Genomic DNA, 15,347 nt, shown 5'->3' on the forward strand with positions numbered 1-15,347 from the left:
GTAAATGTTACAATGATTACATAAATGACTTTGCCGTTTTCCGAAGTTCTTCTCTTATATCTTGGCATTAGCAAAACAAAAACAAACAATCGAAATGGCAAAACCAAGAGGTAGAAAGTTGATTCAGCAACAACAAAAAGATCAATTTGATCCTTCAAGTAAAGAATCTAAGAGTACTATATCCACTCGTGACTATGAAGAATATAAAGATGAGCAAACAGATGGTAGTCCAGCTGATCCTCAGATGTTTTTTGGTGTTTTGGATAGAGAAGAATTGGAATACTTCAAACAAATTGAATCTACTCTGGCGTTAGATGCTTTTGAATCTCCAGAAGAGAAAAGTCATATGGTCTCAAATGTGTTACAAGAAGCTAAAGGTAAAGAATTAAAATTAGTTACTTCTCAAATTTGTTCAAAGTTAATGGAAAGAGTTATCCTGGAAAGTGACGATGCTCAATTGAAAAGTATTTTTAAGACATTTAATGGATTTTTCTATAATCTATCTTGTCATAAATATGCTTCTCATGTTCTAGAAACTTTATTTGTAAGAAGTGCTGCTTTAGTTGAAAAAGAACTAGTAACTCCAAGTTTCGATGACAATCAAGATGACTCTGGTGAATATGGTTCTATGGAAAATATGTTTTTATTTATGATAAATGAGTTGAAACCTCATTTTAAAGAAATGATTTGTAACCAATACGCTTCCCATTCTTTCAGATTATTATTATTAATTCTATCATCCAAAACATTACCAAGCTCTACTAAAAACAATTCCATTTTACGTTCTAGGAGATCAAAAATTGCACGTAAGATGATCGATATTAAAGATAATGAAGACTTCAACAAAGTTTACCAAACTCCTGGTTCTTTTAAAGCCGAGTTAGGTCAAATATTATCTTCACTGTATAAAGACTATACCAACAATGCCCCAAGTCGTAAAGAAATCAATCCTTCTGTTAGAACATCATTTAGAGAATTATGCATTGACAAAGTTGCCTCTTCTGTTATACAATTACTTATTCAAATTGAAGGTATCTTTGACAGAGACCGTTCTTTCTGGAGATTAATTTTTAATACCGATGACAAGGCAGACCCAAAAGAAGAATCATTTATTGAATACTTGTTATCTGATGCTGTCGGTTCTCACTTCTTTGAAACCGTTATAGGTCTTGGTAAGACCAAATACGTTGAGAGATTATACAATATTTACATTAAAGAACGTATTGGTAAATTAGCCAAAAGAGACGCTACAGGTGCATTTGTTGTTCAAGCTCTTTTAAAAACGTTAAAGCCAAAAGAAGTCAAAGAAATTTTGGATATAATTGTTCCTGAATTAAGCATGCTATTAAATTCAAATATGGATTTTGGTACCGCTATTATCGATGCAAGTAATAAGAATGGCCATTATTTAAAGGAAGAAATAATCGAACAACTTGTGAAGAAATTTTATTCTAAAGATTCAGAAAACAGAAATATATTAGAAAGTTGTTTGATGCTAAGCTCGTCCACTTTAGGTAACACTAAAGATGACTGGCCAACTTCAGAAGAAAGAAGAAGATCATTATTTTTAGAAGAGTTAATAATATATGATGATAAATTCCTTGATATAACTGTAGATAGTATGTTGGCATTACCTGCTGAAAGATTATTACAAATGTGTTACCATGGTGTTTTTTCACATGTTGTGGAATCAATTTTAGTTACAAAAAAAGTTGAAATAATCAAGAGAAAACTGCTCTTAAACGTTCTCTGTAAAGATGTTGTTAACATGTCATGTAATGCTTACGGTTCTCATGTTATGGACAAGTTATGGGAATTCACTGCCAAATTGGCACTATACAAAGAACGTATTGCAAATGCGTTAGTAGCTGAATCTGAAAAGGTTAAGAACAGTACCTATGGTAGACAAGTGTGGAAAAACTGGAGCTTAGAATTATTTGTGAGAAGAAGATTTGATTGGAAAAGTATTGTTAGAGAGCAAGATGAAGAATTATTCCCAAATTCCAAACCTTTGCAACCTACACCTAAAGGAAACGGATTCAAGGGCAACAACAACAGAAATAATTTCAACAAACGTCCATATGAAAACAATAGAGAGAACGACTCATCATATAAAAGATCCAGAAAGTAAGGGGTTAGACATTTGAAATTTGTCGAATAGTAAACTATTTTTAAAAATATTTAATTTATACAGAGTTGTATATTGTTATTATAGATGTATGGAAATCAAAACTTGTACACATTTATGAGGAGGGACTATATCCCGGCTAATACGGCTGAACAAGTTATCTTCTTTATATTTGAATACATATTTAATTATTTTTGACAGCTTTTCCAAAACACTCTGTGACAACTAGTAGATTACCATGTATCATTATTTCTCCTAGAGCGTAAACCCAAATACCTTGCTAAATCGTTAAAAAGATCATCCAATTGATCCTTCTTATAATTAAACAATTGTTTTTGTAATTCCTCATCAGGGATATCATTAATGTGGAAATTTTCTACTTTACCTTCAAGGTATTTTTCGAATTCTTCTTCTTCCTTTGCGGATGGTGGGATCAATTCATAGAACTTTGCAATCTTGAACAGTTTCAAATCAGTTAGATCTTCAAATTCTTTGACAGTGGATGGATATAAACCATCTTTGGCATCCAAAATATCTGAATCGGCGTTTGGAATAGGGGCCACAATATCATCAGGAGCGGTTTTAGTGGAGTTAATGATTCTCCTGATCGATCTATCTTCCATGTTGTCCAGCTGCCCTTGCAATTCTCCTACCAGTTGAATCAAGTCTTCATTAGTGGCCAGATCAGAGTCTGAGTATCCCTTAGAACCCCCCTTGGATGAGCCAAACTTCGAGACATCGTGCTTTTGTTTCGAGACTTGCATCTCTAACACGTTCTGACCAGTTCTGGAGATCAACATACTCTGCCTCTTAACAATCTCATTCAATTTAGCAACCTCTTTCTTTAAATGTTCTAATTCACCAGACATTTCTATTGATATAATTCAGATTAATATTTCTTAAAATTTCCCTTGTAAAGTTCTTTGTTGCACTTGCAGTTCATAACCAGTTGAAACAGTCAATTCTCTTATAACTTTACAACCACTCACAATGTTTGGAAGTCCACAAAAATCAACTAAAAGAACAATATCTGTTATAGAATAGGTCTCTACCTTTTGACCTTATAGTGTGGTTATCACTTGTTGCATGCTCCTTTAAAGCCTCTTAAAATTTATATACGGGCATCACGTGATTGGCGACGCAAAATGGAGAAGGACAATTGTTGGTTATTACTGATGCCTAGGTATTACTATTTGTGGCCTCCAGTGTACGAGGCAGTGCTGAGGGATATATAGCTATCTATCTATCTATATATATGTAAATGTGTATTTGCAGAAGTGTTACGATTCATAAATGTAAACCGTTTAAGCTATTGGACAAGCCGGCGAGACCGTTTGGTTTTTGATTCTGGTTCTTTTTCTGTTCACGTTTTCTTCTCATCGACAGCTTACCCTTGCTGACTTCGTCAGCAGCCTCTTTCAGACGGTCTCTTTCGGCACTCTTCTTGACCAGTTTACGGCCACTGTTATCTAGCTCGTAGTTGTCTAGGAAATCATCCAACATGGACTCGAAATCTCCACGCTCGGCCTCCATATCGAATGGTTGGGTTGTTTCTTCTTCATCGAGTTCTTGCTCTTCTTCGTAGTTATCGTAACCGGTGATAATGGTATCGTAGTGGTCGTCCAACACAGTCATCACTTCTGTACGGGCAATGGCACTGGAACTCATGGAGAACCCAGAGATGTCTGACATGGCACCCTTTTTGTGACGGTCTTTTCTCTTCTTGCTACCCGATACTTTTTTGGTTTTAGAGAAATCTGGCAGAGCTCCAACGAAGTCTCCATCTTCTTCTTCCACTTCATCCTGGGGATCTACGCTTTCCAGGTCATCCTGGGAGAGCTCATCGCCGGACAGGTCTTCATTGTGCTTGCGATCCTTTTGGAACCTCATCACATCTGCCTGGTAGTGCATTTCTTGCAAGTCCTCCAAGTTGTTGATATCGTCGAACTGGGCTAACTCTGCCTGGTAGTGCTCATCCTCATACGCGTTCATTTCTGCATCAATATCCCATTCGTTGGCGACATCTTCCTCGTCTTCAGCTTCGCCACCTGCCAATAGTTCTGAAAAGAAGTCGTCGTCTTGTTCGACCGCCAGCTGTTGTTCCAGTTTCTTGGCATCTGCACCTTTCTTCTTGATAGCTTCTGTGACGTCGACATCCTCATTGACCACATATGCTTCGTCATCCAATGCTTCCAAGATCTCTCTTAAAGACGGGTCCAGGTCTGGTCTGAACCCGCTGATCTCGTTCGCCGCATCCTCCTGATGTTTCAAGTACTCCTGAGTGGCCACGCCTCTTTGGAACACAGCGACGGGAGCAACGTCACTCGTCGATCTATAACTGGGTTCCACAAACAGATCCTCGATGTTCTTCTTAGGGACTTCTTTCGCCTCGTCCTTAGAGGGAATAAACACTGAGTTTGCAGGGTCTAGACCAATAGGTTTCAAATGCTGCGTGTAATCGTACTTGGAATCATCGAAAGTGATACCATACAACGCAGCCTCGCCAACATGGTCATTTGCAAGGTCAACGGACGGTTTCTTCTTAGAAGCTCCCATCAAACTGGGCAAAGCAGATACGTCAACACCTTTGCCTTTGCCATGTCTCTCATTTGGGTTTGTAACAGGAACCAGAATATGCTTACTAGCATCCTCGTCGTAGAAATGGGGGTCATCATGGGGTCTATGCACCACAACGTATCTCTGTGAACTCTTCTTATCGAATTTTTTAGACATTTTTACTTCTTCTCAATTCACCAGCGCTTGTCTCTATCTCTTTCTCTCTTGTTTAAAAACTGGAAAACCATCAATGTCAACACAGCACCCAATGGAGAACCTTATATACCCGTCGAATCAACTAATACAATCAGCAAACCACCTGGAAACACAGCCGTTTCAACCAGTTCAATCAACCTCATCACCTCCAGAACAGAGCTCATCTCATCGCAAAATTTTTCAGTCACGTCACACGAGCGGGGCCCTCACCGCTATAAAGGTTATTCCATTATGGTGACACTCTGTAACAACTGATCAGTGTGTATATATGTACTGATGACTAGAACGTATTGGTCTATATATCTATGCACCTTGTTGACATGATATAAGGGTTGCCATCAGTGGGACGAGTTGATGAACTTGTCGTGATTCGAGGAGGAATTGAGTGTTTTGTGGAAACACAGTGAGACTATAACAATTTGTGAAAATGTTTATTTTATCGTTAATGAGCGACTTGGTGAGGGTGCTTCCTGAGCAATTCAATCTGGATAACGTTACTGCCATCACTCATCAATTGAACGGCAAGTATGCCAATAAGATCATTGCCCATCTAGGGCTTTGCGTGGCGGTTTACGATGTGTTGGAAGTCGATGAAGGACAGCTGAGGCCTGGGGACGGGTCCTCGTACATTAATGTGAGGTTTCGTGCGTTGATATTCAAACCATTCATTGGGGAAATTGTCACTGGATGGATCACGAAATGCACGGTGGACGGGATCAAGGTGTCGTTATCAGGCATGTTTGAAGATATATTCATTCCAAAGAACATGCTGTTTGAAGGGTGTCATTTCTCAGTGAATGAGAATGCATGGGTATGGCCTATGGACGAAGACACAGAGTTGTACTTTGACATCAACGAAAAGATTAGGTTCAGGGTCGAGCAAGAAGTGTTCATCGACGTCAAACCCAAATCGCCGAAGGAGAGAGATCAAGAAGAAAAAGCCAAGGAAAATGGCGAGCTTGAAACTACTGAAAAGCTTCCCTCATACGCAATCCTGGGGAGCTGTCAAACAGATGGCATGGGACTAGTAAGCTGGTGGGAATAGTGATCAACAGGCACATCCATGCACGCATATACACATAATTTGCACAAAAATTAAAATAAAAGGAAATCAAAAAGCATATATATATACACTTATACATATATAAACACTGTCTGCAACTACCAAATATATATAGATAGCAGAAGCATCATTGAAACTAAACACACAAATCTGTATACGTTTGTCTTGCCTTGTAGCCTTTTATTGACTATGTTCACATAGTTAAGAATCGATGACTTTTGAAAAATTTTTAGCGATGAGCTGAAAAAGCTAAGCTAACATTAGATAAAAGATGTAGATGTATAAATGAAATGTATTAGTTCGAACGGTTGTTTTGTGCTTGGTCAGAGAGGAGTGATTCTCATATAAGAGCATTGCCAGGCTAGTCAATTTCCCAGTTTTTAGATTTTTAGACTTCGAGATGGGTAGAGCTACTTCTTCTAGAGCTGGTAAGCAAAGACACGATCCGTTGTTAAAAGATATTGATTCTGCAGAAGGTATCTTGAATAGTCGTCAAAAGAAGAAAGGGAAGAAGGGTGCACGCAAAGATGGTGTGGATGATGGAGATGATGAGAATGGAGAAGGGGAAGCTTTTATTGATGCTAGAGCCTCGAGGAAGATTTTACAGCTTGCTAAGGAACAACAAGATGAGATCAAGGAAGAAGAAGGTGTTGTCGCTAGAGATGCTGCTAATGCAAAAGCTAGGTTCAAACATTTGAATTACGCTGACGACGACGATGATGAGGATGAGGAGGACTATAACAATGAAGATATATCCGACTTCGAGCCAGAAGATTACGACGGTGCAGAGGGTGCAGACGAAGAAGAAGTGATCGAGATCGATGAAGAAGACGCTGCAATGTTTGAGCAATATTTCAAGAAATCTGAGGACTTTACCTCCGATGGTGGTGCTTACAATTTAGCAGACAAGATCATGGCCTCTATCAGGCAAAAAGAAGAGCAAGTGGACTTTCAAAAAGGATCTGAACAAGATTCTGGTTTCGAGAACAGAAATGTTTCCGGTTTGAGAAGTGGAGAAGGTGTTGCATTACCAGAAAAGGTTATTAGAGCTTACACCACTATTGGTACGATTTTGAGGACTTGGACCCACGGTAAGCTGCCAAAACTATTCAAGGTTATTCCATCATTGAGAAACTGGCAAGATGTGCTGTATGTGACAAATCCGGACGAATGGTCCCCTCATGTGGTATATGAAGCAACAAAACTATTTGTTTCCAATATGCAAGCTAAAGAAGCTCAAAAATTTATCAATATCATCCTATTGGAAAGATTCCGTACAAACATCGAAGACTCAGAAGATCATAGTTTGAACTATCATGTCTACCGTGCTATTAAGAAATCTTTATATAAACCAAGTGCATTTTTTAAAGGGTTCCTATTCCCACTCGTAGAAGGTGGTTGTAATATCCGTGAAGCCACCATTGCTGGTAGTGTTTTGGCCAAAATCTCTATACCAGCGTTACACTCATCCGCTGCATTAAGTTATTTGTTGAAATTACCATTCTCGCCAGCTACCACAGTGTTTATTAAAGTTTTACTGGAGAAGAAATACGCTTTACCATACCAAACTGTAGATGAATGTGTTTACTACTTCATGAGATTTAGAATATTAGATGATGGAAGTAATGGGGAAGATGCAATAAGAACATTGCCAGTTGTATGGCACAAGGCCTTTTTATTGTTTGCCCAACGTTATAAGAATGATATCACTGAAGATCAAAGAGATTTCCTAATGGAAACTATTCGTCAAAGAGGTCACAAAGAAATAGGACCTGAAATCAGAAGGGAATTGCTTGCTGGACACTCCAGAGAATTCGTAACAGAACCAACTAACGATGATCTGATGATTGACGTCAATTAGGTAAATATTTATAAATAATATAATGTACCATATATATTGCAAAAAGATATATAATTGAAGAATCATATAAACTCACATCAATAATTATATATATGTATGGCACGATTCCCTACCAAAGGAACTGTGTACTTTATAATGCAGGAAATAGTTTAATAATAATAAACGTTGTAAATAGACCCAGTACCATGAATATTGATACACAGACATAAAATAAATAGCCCAATTTCTTTCTATCATAGGATTTTAATTTACCGCTAACATTTGTCAAACTCTTTGATGCCACCTGCATACCAATTTCGGCAGCACCTAGTACATTCTTATCCTCATCAAGAGCATTTTGAAATGCAGTGGCACCTTCTTTCAAGCTTGAGACTAATTTTGTCATGTCTTCAATCAAGCCATTTTGCAAACCTTCGTTTTCTTCTATTTGGTTTTCAACAGTCTTGTTGTAGCTTTCTGCTGCATTTGTACCATCTCCATCGTTCAACCCACCCAATAGCCTTTTCCTTAACTGAACAAGTCCTTCATCTTCTTGTTCAATGCTAGAGGTAAACCCATCTCCTTCATCAGCAATACTCTCTATCTTGTCTTCAGCAATGTCCCTCACTGTGTCAACAGCTTCATTGGAGTCGAAGTCTACTGTCAGCCTACGTCTTTTGGATTCCTCCTGTAATTTGTTGTATTCTTTCTGCAATTTGTTCAAATACTTATACTTATTCGATTTCGATGCATATTCTAGCTTACTGAATTTCAATTGCCAACTCTTAAGCAACTCTGAGTTCACAATGGCATCACCTTTCAATTTGGACCTCCTCAGAAAGCTGATGTTCTTATCTTGCTTGTTATTCAACAGATACATCAAGAATGGGTCTTCTTGAGACTCCATTCGTTCGTCTAATTCAGAAGCAATGTTTACCAACCTCTCTTGAATTTTATCACTCATAGCGAATTAAACTGATTCAAAAGCAAACTCTGTATGCAACACTCCTTTTGCAATGGTGATATTCACTATATGTGTAGTCCACCAATGAGTTCCAAGTACAATATCGATGATTTATTGATAATTTTATAGTTTATTAGAAGATAGGTGACTATTTGGAAAAACAGAACGACTTTAAATAACGGTTCTGTTACAATGGTTTAAATAAGTTGTTATCGAAATTGAACATCGATAGAAGGTATACAACGACACATTAGATACATAAGTGAGGCTCCTATCGAATTTATTGTTGTTATGCTTAAACTTCAGGATCAGAAGACGAGAGAGTGTGTCTTATGTTTTATATTACATATATTTGCACTATATATATATCATTATACTGATACTTACTTCTCGGTGTGGAATGGTATATTATATATCTCCAAATGAGACAAGGTGTAAATGAATCATTGTTTAATGGTTTGTCTTATTGAGTGTCTTTTTATATTTAAAATGCTCTTCTGGAGCATACTATGTGGCGTGTGCAGTTTGATTTTGTTCTATCAGTGTAGAGATATCGGATTCCAGCTCAAGAGGTGACATCAAAGATGAATATCTTCCATACACTTCACCCTCAGAACTAACTAGAAACTTCTCAAAGTTCCATTTGATACCTTTCAATCCTGCCGAGTCCAACTTTCTCTCTTTTAGATATTTATAAAGAGGATCTGAGTAAACTCCATTGACATTAATCTTGTTCAGTATAGGGAACGTGATACCGAAATTCAACGTACAGAATTTGCTTATCTCATAATTCGAGCCTGGTTCTTGATGGCCAAATTGATTGCATGGGAATCCAAGAATCACCAAACCTTTTCGATTATATTTACGATGCAGATATTCTAAATCTTTGTACTGCGGAGTAAACCCACAATGTGAAGCAACATTCACAATCAGAACCACTTTCCCACGTAACTGTTCAAAATCAAAGGGTTTCCCTTCCGAATCTAATGGTTTGAACCCATAGAAGTCCACTTCAACTTGATCTGTAGTCATTATTCAAACTCTTCTACTCAAAGTAAAATATTCACTCAACAACTCAAGCGGCTCGTCACAATGCTGATAAGACTGGTCTGCCTCTACTAATCTATTGCACTCCATCAGCCAGCAACCTGCCCACCCACTCCTCCATCCTTTTATATAAGTAACCACCAGTCTCATCTAACCATTGTGTGTTAGCACTTCACAATTGGCATATTCCGAGATGGCGATGCTTACTAAGTTCAAGTAACAATGGCTAGGTTTCGATACAGAGGGTGTGGGATTATAAGACGGTCGATCGAATGGTTCACGAGTGTTGGTACATGGTGCAAGTACAGATGTAACTGGAGTTTTATTTATTTACTTATCTTTTTATGTTGGTTATATATGTTTTCGGTTTTTACTGTTGTGCTGAGATTATGCTCATACATCTGAAATCGTTTGAGTAAGTGGACTTCCAGAGTCTGACTTTGCCGTCTCCACCTGCACTGCTTAGGATGGTTCCTGTTAAGTTCCATGAGACAGACCATACTTCTTCACCGTTGTGGTCTTCATGTTCGCTGATGAGTTCGATTTTCAATGCAGGCAACGTGCTTTTTGGTGTTGTGACAGATGTGGTGCTGGCTCTCAGTGCAGCTGAACCAGAGTTCGTGGAGATCGGAGTGTCCTCTCTAGTCAGCGGTTCCGATGTTGACGAGTCTGACGCATCTAGTTCCGGCTCTGTGATTTTGTATATACGTACTTTGCCATCCTTGCATCCCGTGGCTACTAGTTGATAATTACGTCCAATAGATGGGGCCCAACTGACACTACGGATCAGGCCCGTGTGTCCAGCCAGTTTTCCAACTACTTGCAACTTGCTGTCGGCTGGGTTACGTTGATAGATCATTCCTTGGTCCAATACGCATACTGCTAGTTTCTCACTTTGAAATTTAGAAGGACACCATGACAGACAGAAGTCACTTTGCAAATGACTAGCTGGCGCTACGCTCAGCACTTTCACTGTTGTGGTGAGACTCCAGGATCTCAAGTCTGCAGGGTCCAATGACTCATATATACGTATGATACCATCGTTACCAATACTAGCCAATCTTAAACCTAGATGCGATGGAGCAAATTTAACACTGTAAATAGAGCCTTTGGAGTCATTCAAAGTACATAGTTTGGTCCAACGACGGCCAGAACACTCTTCTTGATCGGGATCTTCTTCCCATATCTTGATAGTCTTGTCATAGGAGGCACTGACAATCAAACGGCCATACTCAGGGTTTGCCCAATCTACAGCCACAATGCTACTGTCATGAGCCTTCCAAGAATCACTTAAAACCCAATCGTTGGTTTCCTTATCCAGTCTGAACACCTTGATATGTTGATCGGACGAGCAAGTGGCTAGATGTCTTCCATAGAAGTCGTATGCAACGTCATGGACCAGATCTTCGTGACCACTATCAAAAGGCCTCATAATTGATCAAATATTAACAACACTAACAACAATAGAGTACGGTTCCAACGGAACTAGTTATATGAGGTCTTGGAAATGCTACTCACAACATAGAACGACTGCCATTAACCTCTTTTTAACTGAAGTAGTCCTTTCATTTCCATGACATTAACTTAATCATTCAGTTCCTTCAAGTTTGTTTGTTAACGGCAATGAAATTTCAGTTGGAAACACAATTTTAAAGGTTTTGGTTTCGAGAATAGTCTTAAAGAGAATGCCAATTGGAGTGTTTATAACCATTTAGAGAGGGCATGAACTGACATATAAGTGTTGTGAAATACTAAGACGACTACAAAGTTCTTTTTTGGCTTTATTTATAGATTTTTATTGGCTCAAACGTGGTCGACTGAATCTGTAATTTATTGACTGTTTAAGAGTCGAGAAGTGTTCCAAGAGACAAAGATTGGAAGATATAAGATGGCGACTTACTTTCTACTGCTGGGTGCACTGGGTCTGTTATATTGCTCGAAACTGTACTCCTCCATTTTAGCTTCGGTTGGGTTCAGTGTTATCGGTTATGTGGTTACTGATTTTTTGATACCAAGAGTGAGTCCTTCTTTTGTAAAGATTGGATTGTTTGGTAAGGATTTGAATAAACCAACCCAGCCTGTTATACCTGAGACTATTGGTGCAGTGGCATCTACTGTATACATCTTTATTATGATGTTTTGTATTCCTTTCATTTTCTTTAAAGAAATGGTCACTACTGTGGGTGGAGGACACAGAGACTTGTCACAAACTGAGAATGTCAACGGAGGTTTGTTTCTACATAACAAGCTTTCAGAATTCCTAAGTGGTCTGCTCTGTTTGGAGACCACCACTTTGATTGGTATAGCTGATGATTTGTTCGACTTACGTTGGAGACATAAGTTTCTACTGCCTGCCGTGGCTGCAATCCCACTTCTAGTTGTATACTATGTTGATTTTGGTGTCACTTATGTGCTAATTCCTAAATTCATGAGAAAATGGTTGAATGGAAAGACCAATATAGACTTAGGTTCGATTTACTACCTGTACATGGCGTCAATGAGTATTTTCTGTCCAAATTCAATTAACATCTTAGCCGGTGTCAATGGGTTAGAAGTGGGCCAAAGTATCGTGCTGGGTGTCATTGCATTGCTGAATGACATTTTATATTTATCTATTGGACCAGAAGTCTCGCACGAGGCTCACAGATTATCGATCATCTTAATCACACCATTCATTGGGGTCTCGTTAGCTTTGTTCAAATGGAACCGCTGGCCTGCTAGAGTCTTTGTCGGCGACACATATTGTTATTTTGCCGGTATGGTGTTTGCAGTGGTAGGTATACTGGGCCATTTTTCCAAGACAATGCTATTACTATTTATCCCACAGATCGTCAACTTCATATACTCCTGTCCACAACTGTTCGGTTTAGTGTTCTGTCCAAGACATAGACTACCAAAATTAAACGAAAAAGATGGAAAACTGTACCCTTCAAGAGCGGACCTAATCGAAAACCCACCAAAGAAAGTCTTCGTCCCAGTCCTATATTTCCTACACTTCTGCAAGTTGATTGATTTAGAATTCGAAACAAAAGATAACAAAACAATCATAAAATCATGTTCAAACATGACAATAATAAACTTAACCCTCGTGTGGTTAGGTCCAATGCGAGAAGACAAATTATGTAACAATATCCTAGCCATCCAGTTCATAACTGGACTGTTGTCAGTTGGTATAAGACACATAATCGGAACTATCCTCTTCGGAACTGACAACTTGCATCCTATCACATCGAATTGAGAAGAGCTCATCTCCCTCTCTCTGTCTTTCCCTTCCCACACATATCAGGACGAAATAAATAAAAACACTAAATAACAAAACTACATAATCTAAATTAATGTAAGCACTACGTTTCTATTGATCTTATAACCCATTAAGACCAGTCTTTGAGCAGCCTTTTGACCTATCGTTCTCGTTAATACCATAAGTGGTCTATTTGATCGATGAAGGGACCTTAAATTGAAAAGGAATGGGGCCGTTCAATATAAGAAAGAACAACTGTTTATAACTAAAAATGCAGTTAAATGAATGATATAAGGACAAAAAGACAACAGTTCAAGTGTTTTAAAGTTGATTATTGGAGTTATTTGTCAATAAGTTGCTAAGTTATTCCCTTTTCCAGCTTTTTATTTGCAATTTCAAGTGATATTTTACGATTGATAAATATTTAAAAGTATAGATTAATAAAAGGAATTTTTAGCTGAGTGATAGTGGTAAACATGGATGAACCTGTAATGCCTTATTCGAAGTCTCGATTGATTGCTAATCATTTTATTTTTACTATTGCCGTAATATGTTTGGGGTCAATGCAATTTGGGTATCATCTTGCTGAATTGAACGCTCCTCAACAATTTTTGTCATGTTCTGAGTTTAGTGATAAATTTGATGAAATTCCATATTCTGATACCTGGTTAGGTAGACACAATTTAGAACAGTGTATTCCATTGGATAGCACTCAATTGGGTACTGTGATCTCGATGTTCAGTGTGGGAGGATTAGCAGGTTCTTATTTTGCAAGAGTTATTTCAAACAAATACGGCAGAAAGAAATCACTTATTCTAGGTAATTTATTGAATGTCGTTAGTTCCTGGATACTTTTTGCCAGCAATAAATACGGTTCTTTAGTTCTAGGAAGAACCTTAAGTGGGTTTGCTAGTGGTGTTATTATGGTCAACGTTCCTCTATTTATTAACGAAATCACTCCATTGCGTTTGAAAGGGTTGATGGGTTCGATGAATCAAGTATCCGTCAATTGTGGTATCTTGGTGACACAATTTGTTGCGTTGTTTTATGCAAACTCATATGACTGGAGATGGATTCTCTTTGTAGGCATTGTCCTAGGTTTGTTGAATTTAGCTCTCGTTCTCAAGATTAATGAATCTCCAAAATGGTTGTGTCTTAATGACGACGTTTTTGGAGCTGAACTTGTCTTGTTAAAGTTACGTCAAGATAGAGAAGTGGTTGTTAGAGAAATTGAAGAAATCCAAAATGAATTGGAACCTAATGACAGTGCAGATTCAACAGCAGACCCTCTAGATGGCCATCACGATCGTCGTTCTCCAACATTATGGGAATACATTTCGAAGAAAAAATACTCTAAGCCACGTACTGTTATTACAATGCTACTAATGGGACAACAATTTGTAGGTATCAACTCGATCATCTTCTATGGTGTCAAAGTTGTTAACAATATAGCTCCAAACTGGGCTATTTCCATAAACTTTGGAATTTCATTAATGAATTTAGCTGTCACCATAGCTTCTTCTGCTATAGTTGATAAAAAGGGGCGTAAACCTTTGCTATTACTATCGGTATCGATAATGGCGATAACCTCATTTTTCATAAGTGTGAGTATCACTCATAAACTCGTTTCTTTGTTGATAATCTCATTATTTGCGTATATTGCTGCATTTGCCATCGGAGCTGGACCTATTCCATTTTTAATAATCTCAGAATTATCCAATGCAACAGACTCAGTGACTGCTCAAAGTTATGGTACGATCTCGAACTGGATCGCAGTTTTCATAATCGCTTTCTGCTTCCCATTCCTTCATGATCTATTCGGAGGGTATGTTTACACATTGTTCTCACTATTTGCGCTATATTTCACTTACTATATCTACAAGAGAGTCCCAGAAACGAAGGGCAAGTCCAATTATTCTCAAGTATGGTCGAATTACTAAATATTCAAAAATGGCCGCTAACTGGATAATGGGAGCGAACCTCTGTGAAGATAATAGAGAAAGGCTCTCATGTTCTTCGATTGATTTTACTTTGTTATAATATATTTATATTTTATTTCATGTGTCTTTTTTCTTTTTCTTTTTCTTCGTTTTTCGTTCACCTCAACTACAAGAACAAACTATTGCAATTCCACATTTCCCACAACCTCACCAAGTGTCCATTACAATGCTATTCACCTACTAACAAGCAAAACAGTGCGTATTGCGTATCCCTCCGGACGCAGACGGTGAGCCTTACTGCGCTTGCACACAATTACCCTTCAACAGTGCTATGGTGTCGTCGCATCGCTAC

General features: G+C 38.2%; 10 protein-coding genes across 10 annotated transcripts; 5 read left to right on the top strand and 5 right to left on the bottom strand.

Moving 5' to 3' along the window:
- Nucleotides 1-94: 94 nt before the first annotated feature.
- NOP9 (RNA-binding RNA processing protein NOP9) lies at nucleotides 95-2,131 on the top strand (the record flags this gene model as incomplete). Its single annotated transcript, XM_003688267.1, has 1 exon — nucleotides 95-2,131. One exon carries the CDS (start codon nucleotides 95-97, stop codon nucleotides 2,129-2,131), a length of 2,037 nt encoding a protein of 678 aa, XP_003688315.1.
- Nucleotides 2,132-2,361: 230 nt separating this feature from the next.
- MRP8 (Mrp8p) lies at nucleotides 2,362-2,997 on the bottom strand (the record flags this gene model as incomplete). Its single annotated transcript, XM_003688268.1, has 1 exon — nucleotides 2,362-2,997. The coding sequence occupies one exon, from the start codon at nucleotides 2,995-2,997 to the stop codon at nucleotides 2,362-2,364; it is 636 nt and encodes a 211-aa protein (XP_003688316.1).
- A 418-nt stretch (nucleotides 2,998-3,415) lies between these two features.
- Nucleotides 3,416-4,861, bottom strand: LTV1 (ribosome biogenesis protein LTV1; the record flags this gene model as incomplete). The annotated part of the gene is made up of 1 exon (XM_003688269.1): nucleotides 3,416-4,861. One exon carries the CDS (start codon nucleotides 4,859-4,861, stop codon nucleotides 3,416-3,418), a length of 1,446 nt encoding a protein of 481 aa, XP_003688317.1.
- A 466-nt stretch (nucleotides 4,862-5,327) lies between these two features.
- Nucleotides 5,328-5,945, top strand: RPC25 (DNA-directed RNA polymerase III subunit RPC25; the record flags this gene model as incomplete). The annotated part of the gene is made up of 1 exon (XM_003688270.1): nucleotides 5,328-5,945. The coding sequence occupies one exon, from the start codon at nucleotides 5,328-5,330 to the stop codon at nucleotides 5,943-5,945; it is 618 nt and encodes a 205-aa protein (XP_003688318.1).
- Nucleotides 5,946-6,363: 418 nt separating this feature from the next.
- ENP1 (snoRNA-binding rRNA-processing protein ENP1) lies at nucleotides 6,364-7,824 on the top strand (the record flags this gene model as incomplete). Its single annotated transcript, XM_003688271.1, has 1 exon — nucleotides 6,364-7,824. One exon carries the CDS (start codon nucleotides 6,364-6,366, stop codon nucleotides 7,822-7,824), a length of 1,461 nt encoding a protein of 486 aa, XP_003688319.1.
- A 130-nt stretch (nucleotides 7,825-7,954) lies between these two features.
- USE1 (SNAP receptor USE1) lies at nucleotides 7,955-8,767 on the bottom strand (the record flags this gene model as incomplete). The annotated part of the gene is made up of 1 exon (XM_003688272.1): nucleotides 7,955-8,767. The coding sequence occupies one exon, from the start codon at nucleotides 8,765-8,767 to the stop codon at nucleotides 7,955-7,957; it is 813 nt and encodes a 270-aa protein (XP_003688320.1).
- A 507-nt stretch (nucleotides 8,768-9,274) lies between these two features.
- On the bottom strand, nucleotides 9,275-9,799 carry TPHA0N01060 (glutathione peroxidase; the record flags this gene model as incomplete). Its single annotated transcript, XM_003688273.1, has 1 exon — nucleotides 9,275-9,799. One exon carries the CDS (start codon nucleotides 9,797-9,799, stop codon nucleotides 9,275-9,277), a length of 525 nt encoding a protein of 174 aa, XP_003688321.1.
- Nucleotides 9,800-10,184: 385 nt separating this feature from the next.
- Nucleotides 10,185-11,246, bottom strand: SEH1 (Seh1p; the record flags this gene model as incomplete). The annotated part of the gene is made up of 1 exon (XM_003688274.1): nucleotides 10,185-11,246. The coding sequence occupies one exon, from the start codon at nucleotides 11,244-11,246 to the stop codon at nucleotides 10,185-10,187; it is 1,062 nt and encodes a 353-aa protein (XP_003688322.1).
- A 456-nt stretch (nucleotides 11,247-11,702) lies between these two features.
- ALG7 (UDP-N-acetylglucosamine--dolichyl-phosphate N-acetylglucosaminephosphotransferase) lies at nucleotides 11,703-13,052 on the top strand (the record flags this gene model as incomplete). The annotated part of the gene is made up of 1 exon (XM_003688275.1): nucleotides 11,703-13,052. One exon carries the CDS (start codon nucleotides 11,703-11,705, stop codon nucleotides 13,050-13,052), a length of 1,350 nt encoding a protein of 449 aa, XP_003688323.1.
- Nucleotides 13,053-13,531: 479 nt separating this feature from the next.
- On the top strand, nucleotides 13,532-14,995 carry VVS1 (Vvs1p; the record flags this gene model as incomplete). Its single annotated transcript, XM_003688276.1, has 1 exon — nucleotides 13,532-14,995. The coding sequence occupies one exon, from the start codon at nucleotides 13,532-13,534 to the stop codon at nucleotides 14,993-14,995; it is 1,464 nt and encodes a 487-aa protein (XP_003688324.1).
- Between the last annotated feature and the right edge of the window lie 352 nt (nucleotides 14,996-15,347).

Source organism: Tetrapisispora phaffii, chromosome 14 (assembly GCF_000236905.1).
Source record: "Tetrapisispora phaffii CBS 4417 chromosome 14, complete genome".
NCBI lineage: Eukaryota > Fungi > Ascomycota > Saccharomycetes > Saccharomycetales > Saccharomycetaceae > Tetrapisispora > Tetrapisispora phaffii.